Here is an 11,378-nt window from a genome sequence, read left to right as displayed (position 1 = left end):
CTTAGACCAAATGTCTAAGTTGAGACCTAAAATATGTTTAGTGAGACCTGTCACTATATTGGCATGCCCAAGCTTGCCTACAACTGCTGCCAGACTTGCAAACCTGAAAAGAATATCTCATCTCTCATTTTCCATGGTCCCACAGTGGAACATGTAAATAGGGCACCAGACGCCCTGGGAGATTGAAACAAACAACATTATTGATCTCACTAATTTGCACCTTTTATCCTGCCAAGATTCAAGGCATGGAAAGCATTCATTGGCCTTCTGCATTTGCAATTAGACCTTTCCCATAAACCTCATGTTATAATACTGCAATGCAACCCAAACTAAGTTTAACAACACCCACTTTCCTGTCTTACACAGTTTATTGCCTCACACCAATATAAAGTGCATTGTTTATTATATACTTTTAATAGACCCAAAATGCCTTTTTCCAATAAGATTATGCCTGGTGTTTCTTTCTGGTCTAACCAGAATACTATAACACTTGGGAAAGAATATGCATCCGAGAAGTCCAGCACTGGAGCACAGGATGGCAAACACCTCCACGGCCACCATGCACTTCCCCCGTGTGCTCAGATACGCTGGGATGAAGGAGATCCACACACTGACAAACACCAGCATACTGAAGGTGATCAGCTTGGCCTCGTTGAAACTTCCAGGCAGATTTCTTGAGAGAAAGGCTACTATAAAGCTGACTGTGGCCAGGAGCCCCATGTATCCCAGCATGCAGTAGAAGAAGATAGAGTCCCCTTCATTACACTCAATGATAATTTTTTCTTTGTAGGCTACAATGTTCATCTCTTCAAATGGTGGTGATTTCACCAACCAAAAAAGACATATAAGAACTTGTATCAGAGAAGAGACGAGGACTATGCAGTTAGGAGTTTTCGATGCAAGCCAACGTCTTGTTTGGCCATTGGGATGTGTTGCTTTGAAGGCAATGACAACAACTATAGTCTTGGCCAAAACAGATGAGACGCTAATAGAAAATATCACTCCAAACACTGTCTGTCGGAGCATGCAGGTGAGTGTCTGAGGAAGGCCGATAAATATGAATGAGCAGAGGAAGCAGAGCATCAGGGAGGTGAGAAGAAGATAACTGAGTCCTCGATTGTTGGCTTTGACAATGGGAGTATCTTTGTACCTAATGAATACTCCTAGGACGAAACAAGTAATGAAAGTCAAGAAGACAGCAGAAATGGTAAGCGTGAGTCCCAGGGGCTCTTCAAATGAGAGAAACTCTCTCACTTTTTGGACACAATCATCATGTTTTTCATTGGACCATTGCTCATCAGGACATTTCATACATTCATCTCTCTCTGAAAATGAAATTAGGTAAAATTAATATTTGAAAATAAAACCCAGCATCATAATTCTTATTGAAAGACTTTATGAACTTCACATCTAAGCAAAAGTTTAATTAATGATTTACAGTCTGATTTGCAAACATGGAGCAACACATAGAAATATGACTGCATACAAATGACTTGTATGTTGTGAGATTGTATGGAACCAGTACAATTAGCCCTACTTTATAAGCATAAAAAATATCACATTTTCCACCAATCACCAGTTATTTTTGCTTTCCATCACTCACATTAGTAGTGAAAGGAGCACGTTAATGTCACTTACAAGCTATGTAACTGCCCTTGAAACTGATCTGATTTCAATTCCTCTCTCATAAAATATTATGAAATACATCAGTTGGTGGCATGGCTTGGTGCTGTTAAGTATGGGTGTCTTCGCCGCAGCACTCAGGAAGTTTTTCTCTGTTACCTCTAGTGAAGGTTTGGAAGAGCAGGAGATTCATGGGCAGGAAGGTCACCTCCTCATCATTCCTAACCTCAGTATTGCTCTTTTTCTTAATTTATCTGATGCAGAGACCAATTTCTCCCACATACATTCCTTACTTCTCTTCGGTGAGGGCTGTCTGTCATTGTTAGTATTGCTGAGCAACATATTTTTTTAAATGCCTCAAATATATTTCTTATCTAAAGCTGACTTTTTAATGCTGCTGCAAAGTATCTACGTGACTTTACGTAAAATACTATGTCTCATAAGCTTTTCGTAGTTGAGATATATTTGAACTACACAGCAAGTTTGAAACTGTGCTACTGTTAGTCCGCATATGGGCAAAACCTGACATTTAAAGCTGACCAATGCATTTGTTCTATCTCATTCCACATCAGAACCATATGTCCAAATAATTGAGGGGATAATCAATCAAAAATAAGAGTTGTGTATTTCTGATTTGCAGAAACCATCATTTACAACCAAAATATTTTTGAGTTCTGGTAATTGAATTAGCAAGAGGTTATAACGGGGAGGTTTATGAGGGAGAGGTGTCGCACAGTAGCCAGAATGGCTGACTCTGGAGCACAGGCCTCATGGTTGATCCCAAGAGCCGGTGACAGCTCAGCTCAGCACCATGTGACTGTGGGCAATAGCTCGCTTAATCTCCCCAATGGCCCCCAGCGCCTTAAAACCTTAACCGCATGCGTGCGGGCGGAATTCCGCTCGTACGCTGAGATATGCGAAAGCGCATGTTACGTGACGAGCTGGGCTCGTCATCAGCATAGCAGGAGGCTACCTCATGACGAGCCCAGCTCGTCATCAGCATCGAAGGGGTTAAGGGGTAATATGCTTGCGCTTCACAAATATGGATTATTATTATTATTATTAATATTAATATTAATATAACAAGATCCTCCTTAACCCAACGAGTCAAACTGTTCTGTTTCGATGGAGTTACTCATTGAGGAAATCATAGCTCTTAGACAATATGTTGCAGAAACTAAAAAAAGACTTCAAGAGAGTTACTGATGAAGATCACAAGATATACATTTAGCATGATACCTCAAGAAGAATAAAATCTACGCACATGGAAATCTTTCCTCTTATAGAACCAACGGAAGATCTGGTGAACAAATGGAGGAGAGATAATATTAGAATGTATGGGTTGCTGGAAGTTGTAGAAGGGAATGACCCACTTAAATTTTTTCTACTTATCATTCCTAGGCCACTTACCTGTGAACAGTCCTTTGACCTGTCAAAGCCCTTTCAGACCCAGCTCACATGCCTAAAGGCTCGTACCTCACTCCTTCTGCTCTCTCTCTTCTTCTGCCCACATTGACCAGCTCCTTTTCTCCTTTCTCTTTCATCCGAGCCAGGGTAATTAAACTGTGAAACTGGCCGCATCAATTCACCATGGTTGCACCTACATTTTTGATGCATTTAGAAAAAGGCCAAATTGCTAAAAGTAAATCAGCACGGGATGGTGCCAGGACTGACATTTTGAAACCAGACTAAACCTCAGGTATATTAATCACCGCAAGAGGAGTCTGATGCCTCCCTTTCAAGGTGTTCCTCCTATTCAGTTCACTTAAATTCTACTCAAACTTTGCCTATGCTCAGCCTCTTGGATTCCAGGACAAAACTGTCTGCATTTATGTGACCAAATAAATTCTGCCCCAATCTTTTAGTGTCTCCATTAAAGATCATTTTAGTCCTGATGACCCTGCTCCAAATGCTTATGTCAACCTGGCAAAACATCTAGAAATGACATATGTAGACTGCTAATTTTGATGGTGCTTCACAAGTGTGGACTTCAAAACATTCTATTGTCGCGATCAGTTACATTTATCAATGTTGTACAAAACACAAATGCACTTTTGATTCACCTTGTATTACTTTCACTGTGTCATCACTCGTTAGGAGCTCTTTTTTATATTTACTTTGTAAGTTAATATATTCATAAATGAGAGAAACGCGTAACAATTGTACTCATTTGAGAGGGTTTTCTTCTTTCCCTAAAATAAAACTATAATTCTGCCTACTGCTTACCATTGGTTTTGCACCTCCATGAGTCTTATGTTGCTTTTCATTGGTTGGCACCCTGATACATCACTTCAGAGTGAAAAACAGAAGCACCGGTCAATTACAGTTTTCTTATGCTGTAGCTGTTTCTTTTGTTCCTTTGGGGACTACTTCAATAAAGCAAGAGTGATGCTTGAAACATTGTCCGCCATAAAATGCAGGCTGTCTGCCGCTTCCCCGCTCCCTGCTGACAGCATCTCTGCTGGGGATGCTGCCTTATCTAAGGCCTGCCTTTCCAAACTCTCCCCTATACATTTCTTTTAGGTTGAACATTCAAGACCTCTTATATATACTTTATTATATACTTTTAGATTGAGCATTTAAGACCTTTTGTATATACTTTAGTATGTACTTATATGTGTATGTACTTTGTGGGCACTGGAGATCATCCCTAGGACTTGTCTGCTTCCGCTTAGAAAAGTTTTTTCTGTTCACTGCCTCTTTCTAACTGTCTTGATAGAAAACAACTAGTTTAGGTCAGTAAAATAACAGAATTGCTTTCTGCTTAGGGACTTTCTTTTTTTAGTTTTTCTGGAAAATGCCTCTAACTTTCTTGATAGAAAACGACCAGTGGTGGTCAGTAAAATACCAGAATCGTCTTATCATTCTCTAGATTCCAGTCCTTAGAAATTGTCTTCCACAAGTACCCATAGACAATAATATTTTTCTCAAATCTTGTATTTTCAGTGACATGACCAACAAAGACCCTGATTTTTTATTAAAACAGAGTTTTGGATTATACCATTTCCAGCTGAAAGGCAATATTTCTCTCCATGTCTTCCCATACCTGGCATGTCAATCAGTTTGGTGCTTACTTTCCCTCCATGTTAAAGAACAGTAGATATTTCAGCACCCAGGCTAAAGTGCTGCATAGCTAAATACATATAAATTCCCAAAGGTGAGACCAATTGCATTGCAAATGCTTGTTGGCCTTCAGCCCAATGTAACATGCTCCTAGTAGCACACCCACTTCCCTCCTGCACCTTTTCCAGGCTCCCGTCCCACCACTCTTTACTTGCTCTTCCTGCTGTGTTGCATTCCCACCTCTTCATCCAGCACCGCTGCAGCCTAACCCATTGCCCACAAGCTCTGCTCCTCTCCAGTCCCAGGACCTACAATAAAAGTGATCACTGCATGTACGCGGCACTGGCCCTCCAAATGTGTTCGTACACACATTGACCATACCTAGTGAAACCCTGCAGTACTTTTTTGCAAAACATCACAGTAGGAGCCTTCAACTGCACCCTCTGCCAGTTTACCTGCAGCAGCTAACCCACACACCCCAACTTGCAACACCATCAACACCTCAACATAACACTATCCTCTCCAGCAAACCCGCACCACAACACTGACTTACATGCATGTTTCTCAAAACACAATCTCTCAGCAAACATGCAATTGAAATCTCGGACCTACTCAGCAGCAACGCACTGGACCTCCTCTTTCTAATGGAAACCTGACTCAACTCCACATTGGCAGCCGACATCACCACTGCAATCTCAATTGGCAAAACAATTACACAATAGGACCAAAAGCCAGTAGAAGAACTCAGAATCATCTACAAAGACTCAGTCAAGTGCTCTACGTCCACTGGGACCTCCACCCCTATCATGGAACATCTACACATCAAACTTAAATTGCAAACCTTGAACAACTTCATTTGAAGCTGAAATTCTCTGAAAACTTTACCCTGAACAGAACCCCCATCTATCGACCATCCGGATCGCAAGCTATATTCGTCAGCCTCATCCAGGACTTTATAGCCCCTCTCCCCATTGACGCCAAAGCCTTCATATTCCTCAGCCACCTCAACTTCCATTCAGAAGAAAGGACCAACCCCTGCTGCACAAAACTCTTCGAAAGCCTGAACAATATTGAACTAAACCAGCACATCACAGAACCAACATGCATTGCAGGGCACACACTGGACCCCATCTTCACCACGAGCAACAGTATCAAGTAAAACTCCACCTCACTGCTCACATGGACAGACCAGTCCATCATCCACTTCCAAACCACATGCTAGTCCACGTACCAACCAGTGTCAGTCTACCCAGCTACAGCTGGGGTAAAATCTGTGAAGTAGAACTGCTCAACGTGCTCAGATCAACCTAACCCCACTGACCACCTCACTGAGGACATGACTGGATCAAGAACTATGCAGACTCCCTTGCACCCATAATCAAACCCATTAAGCAAAGAAAAAGCAACGAGCAGGCCAGTTGGTACTCAGAAGACCTTTGAAACTCCAAACGCCACTTCAAACAGCTAGAAAGAAAATGGAGAGCCAGATAGAAAATGTGTATTCAGCTTTGAAGAAGTAACAGCCTCTTTACTAATATAAACGCGCTGTTGCGGTCACGTACAGGGCTTAATGAAGTCTGTTGATTACCATCCTCCTACGTTGCGGTGTGCTAGCCTGCTAAATTTATCATGGCTGTCGTCCCTGGTCTTTTCTCCCTGCCCCCTCCATTAGGAAAAAAAGGGGTTTCCTCTCTCCCGACCCCTCTACTGTGACCCTTGATAGTGGTGATCCATGTACCATTATCAAACTTATAACTTTAAATTTCACATAGCAACATGAATTAACATTCCAATGTTGTTGAACCATTAACCGTGTGGTAGAATTCTACTTGGTTCGTGGTCTATTCTGCTAAAGCACATTATAGTTATCTCATCAACCATGGGAAAACTACAGAAAAAAACACACAATATAGAGATAGTGTTGCGCTGGAGGCTAAATCGTAAGCGCTTATACAGTCCTAATGAGCCCTATTAACAAAGCCTCCTATCCAAGAGAGCTCCAATCCCCTTTTTTAGCTTATCTGACAAGATGCCCTGTGGGAGATTTGATTTTTTAAGCGTTCTGGAGGTTCTCTCGCCAGTCCAGTTAGTCTTGGCAGGTTAGCTCTCTTCTGTCTCTGATGAATTCTCCTGTGCCTTTGTGCATTTCTGTGTGTTTCATTGACGCTTTTCTTTTGCTGATTTGGCGGTGCTGGAGTCTTTAGTGCTGTAGGCAGATACTTGTTCTTCTTCATAGGAGATCCCTAGTATTCTCACTGTCTCTTTGAACTCAGTGCCATGGTAAGATATATTGTGAGATTCAAATGCCAAGCCGAATGGGTTCGTCCATCGATTGCTTATCCGTTGCTGGTCTGAATTGTAGGTACCGGGACAACGTGGCTGGAGCTATATCTTGGAAGAGTGCACCTGTTAGTCTCTGGAAGGTAACGTTTTCCACCTTGCACGCCACTTGTTGTATAGCCTCCTTCACCGGGAATGAGTGGAGCTAAACCAATACATCTCTGGGGCACTTCTGAGGCCCCTCCTGTTGTGGTTCCACTCAGTGTACCCGGTTAATTTTCACCTTCATTGTTGCATCATTAAGCAGATCCGAGAACATTCTTTCGACAAATGCCCACAGATTCAGGCCATCCACTGTTTCCGCCAGATTATGTATCTGAATGTTGTCTCTGCGAGACCTGTTTTCAATGTCCTCGCATTTTAGGATAGTGGATTTGGAGTTGTGTCTTCATGAGGTGAGTCGCTTTTTTCATGTTGTGTGCATGCTGCTCCAGTTCTTGCACTTTGGCTTCTAGGTCCAGCCTTCTCGTGCCATTGCATTCAATACTGTTTCTTTACTGTCCGGAGTGGAACTTCAATTTGCCACCAAAAAAAGGAATTCTCTCTCTCAGGCTGTTCAGCTACTTGGCAGTCCCTTCGCAGGTTGATGTCAAGTGCCTACCTCCCATTGCACATCGTCTTTGACATATCCCCTGTTTTTTAAGGGGTTTCTCTATTTTCCCAATCTAGGCCTCCCCCCATGCCTGTGTCTTTAACTGAGGCTCCCTGCGAGCCCCCTCTAGTGTACTTCATGCTGTTTTTGCCATAATTTCCTTTCTTTTTGAGGGGGGGGGGGCTCAAGTTTTCTCTCTCTGGGCAGACTGCTTGTCCCGGTAGGCCCCCTTTTCCTGGGCTCACCCCCACAACAGTTCAATGTGCCATGTTCTCCCCACTGTATGTAGCGGCTCCCTTCATATGCTTGAGGTCATTACCTGGCGCTGATGCGGCGTATGGACTCTGCCCTTTGGCTCGTGTGTCTTTTGATGAGGTGTCGGGGATGCGTCGCTATTTCAATTTTGCCCTGAGCCCCTACGTACACATTAACCGTCTGTCTCCGATGCCAGAGGCAGGTTAGCGGATCAGATGTTGACCACCACTGGTTGTTTGCCTGCTTCGCCCATTTGCCGCTCTATGAGACCCGAACCAGCGCCATCTTGAAGTCAGGCATAGTTGGACTCCGTTTACAGGCCCTGCCCCATATATGCTTCACGGCAGATCCCGCAGCCTTTCCCATGCTCTGCTCCCCCTCCATGTATAGAGTAGCATCATTATCTCATAATAGTAAATACCAGCGTCAGTTGAGGAAATGGTGTAATTGACAGCTTTTTTGTATTCAAATTGTGGTAACTGATTTAGTACAACTAGTTTTTCTTACATTTGTACAACACATATTGTCTGGCTACAGTAGATGCTTGTGTTTCTGCTCTTATTATCACATTTCTGTCAAAACCTCTTTTCATAAATTGCCAGCAATGTTATTTGTTTCAGTTTTGTAATCATTTAGCTCATAAAAATTCATAGCTGGGGATGTTGTTAACCCAGTGTCTTGGATGTACACTATTTGCAGAGGTTGATTTTCTGTACTGTTTGCTCTGAATTCTATAGTTAGATATGTGAAATTTAAACTCAAGTAACCATTTGACCTGCTATTTTTGAGTACGTTCAATAGAGACAATATTAATATTCAACTTTATGTGGAATCCAAGAAGATTTAGTTTTTCCCCCCTCCAAATCATAAGCACATTATATATGAAATGCAACCAGATTGTCACATTGTTTTCATAATTATGTAGGTCTGGAAGTGAGGTACACTTTCTCTTAATCTACCCCTTGAACAGGGTGACATAAAAGGGAGTGAAGCCGAAACCCATTGCTGTATCACTAAACTGATGAAAAAGTATGGTCTTACAGAAACATAATTTTAGTACTCACTATATAATTTGATTTGCGCTGTTTGACTGTGTGCGAGGCTTGGAGGAAGCGACAATCATTTATTTATGAATAGTACTGAAACATATTTGTGGGAGTCTTTTTTATTGTTCTTAGCAACGTCAGTTGAAGAAGCTATCCTTTAAAGATGAATTAATGATGAGATAATCAATATAAAATAAGAATCAACTTTTCAAACCTAAATTGAAGATTATGGGACTGACTCATTAAGTTATCTTTTCAGTAATTTACATTTTTTCAATAAGTGTATTACATTTTAGATATTGAAATAATCAGAGTATATAGTTACTGAAGAGTGTAAGCTACAAGTCTCCACCCCTGCAAAGGGGACAGAGCTAAATTTACGAGTGCAAGTCACTACTGAAAAAGTAGCAGTAAGTCCAGCACCACACCATCCCATAGAACATAATGAATGTAGGGACTTTAAATAAAACCCAATAGGAAATTATGTTACATCAAAAAATGTAAAAAATATATTGGAATAGTCCATATTTATTATTTAATGCATGTAAAAAAGTTAACAACCATTTTCAAAAAATAATTATTGGATTACTTACAATTAATTCTAAACATCACTTTTAATAGTTTTTAAAGCATATTAAATTTGTATTTCTTTAAGGGGAATTTATAATTTAATTTAAATACTGAACTTTTTTATTTTATTTAACATATGTCATTTAATTATATAATATAATTCATAATAAAGAGCATAGTGTTGCAGCATTTCTTCTTTTTTTTTTGCAAAACATTTGAAATAAATATGAAATGATTTACATTCATATTTTACATAAAAATATTTTGTTACGTTAAATAAACCTTTTAATATGTCCCCATACCAATTACACTCTGAGTGCGGCCCGGGTCCCCATGCAGACCTCCTGACTTTCGCAGGCAAAGCCCTAGGCAACAGCAGCTGCTGTTTACTCAACTGAGAACTAATAATAAAAAGTGGTTAAATGTAAGGGCAAGCATTTATTTAAAGTTATGTGCAGTTAAGAAATGGAAGTGACAAAGGTGTCCAGCTCTGCTTAACATTAGGTACTCCTTCGTTTTTAAAGACATCTTTCATCAAATGTGTAAAAATATAATAAAGACTCTTTAAAACGTGTATTTCATTAACATGCAGAACCATTTCAACGTAGCAATTCAAATTATATCGGTGCATTTAGAAGGTTTTTTTTGCATAAGTGACAGTTTTCAAACATGAATGTAGCAACATTCCCCATTTCCCGTCCTGCTAACAATGCCGATAGTGAACTAATAGGCAAGTCAGTTGGCAAGTGCACCCTTAGGATAGAAAGGGTTGCTAATATACATGAACATTACAGTTTATTAAATCAAAAAGAGGGGAAATAATGTGGCCTAACAGCTAGAGCAGTCGACCTTGAAGCTGGAAACCGGGTTCGAGTCTCGGCAGGGACGCTCAACATCCTATGATTCTGGACAAATCACTTAATCGCCCTTTGCCTAATAAATATGAATAGGTCTGTATGTATATAACTGGTGCTCATGTAAAGTGCTCTGATACCTTCAGGTTGAGTTTGAGCTATATAAAACTCCAAAAAGAAAAAGAAACAGGAAAAAGAAACATAGGAGAAGGTTTTGTACAGCACACATTTTGATGCCCTCTTATATGTCTTAATGAAATAAAAGAGGGAAAGTGAAATAAAACAATTGCCTAGGATCACACAATTTGGTCAAGTGGGCAAACCAGGATTGATCATGTGTTTTCTGGGTCCACTTTGTGCAATTCAGTTCAGCCACTAGATGTGCATGCCTCATCCTAGCCTCCTCCCCTGACACCACCCTCCTGGCATTAGTGCGGGCCTCAGTCACTTTACAGACCTGTGAGGAAAGGTTTGTGAGTACCCATGGCTTCTAATGAGTATTTCAGTCTACAGGAGCCCCGGGCGGGTCAGGGGCACTAGGCACGAGGCCGCTGGGCAAAGCAGCAAACCTGCTTATTTAGTATTCATAGAGCTGTGTCAGGTACTCCCCATAATGTCCTGAAAGGGCTGATATTGCATATTTGATGTTACATGTGGTGCCCCAAGGCAAGGCAGGGGCACCACCATTAACCCCTTCCACGCTCATGACGAGCTGGGCTCGTCATGAAGTAGCCTCCTCGCACGCTCATGACGAGCCCAGCTCGTCATGAATAATGGGAATCATCAAATCTCAGCACAGGGGGGGAATACCATCAGCATTGATGTGGTTAAGCACTGAAGTGGTGTTGGGGGATGCAGTGAGTATAGAACCCCTGCAGGAATGTTTATTACATTATATTCATTAGTCTCTGGGGCCATTGAAATTCTGAACCCCAGAGAAGGTTATTATTGATTAAGTCTGTCCTAAGTTTGTCTTAAGTCTGTCTTAAGTCTGTCTTATGTCTGTCTTAAGTCTGTCCTACTACTTTGGTATTG

General features: G+C 41.2%; 1 protein-coding gene across 1 annotated transcript in view; it reads right to left on the bottom strand.

Moving 5' to 3' along the window:
- Nucleotides 1-402: 402 nt before the first annotated feature.
- Nucleotides 403-11,378, bottom strand: part of LOC144774123 (vomeronasal type-2 receptor 26-like) — a 90,414-nt gene continuing 79,438 nt past the window's right edge. The window contains exons 7-8 of the mRNA XM_078659147.1: nucleotides 9,056-9,069; nucleotides 403-1,323 (exon numbers count right to left, since the gene is read on the bottom strand). Coding sequence (XP_078515273.1) covers nucleotides 403-1,323; nucleotides 9,056-9,069 — 935 coding nt within the window. The remainder of the gene's footprint in view (nucleotides 1,324-9,055; nucleotides 9,070-11,378) is intronic.

Source organism: Lissotriton helveticus, chromosome 8, assembly GCF_964261635.1.
Source record: "Lissotriton helveticus chromosome 8, aLisHel1.1, whole genome shotgun sequence".
Taxonomy (NCBI): domain Eukaryota; kingdom Metazoa; phylum Chordata; class Amphibia; order Caudata; family Salamandridae; genus Lissotriton; species Lissotriton helveticus.
The sequence above is the reverse complement of the archived record's forward strand: the minus strand, read 5'-3'. Positions and strand labels throughout refer to the sequence as shown.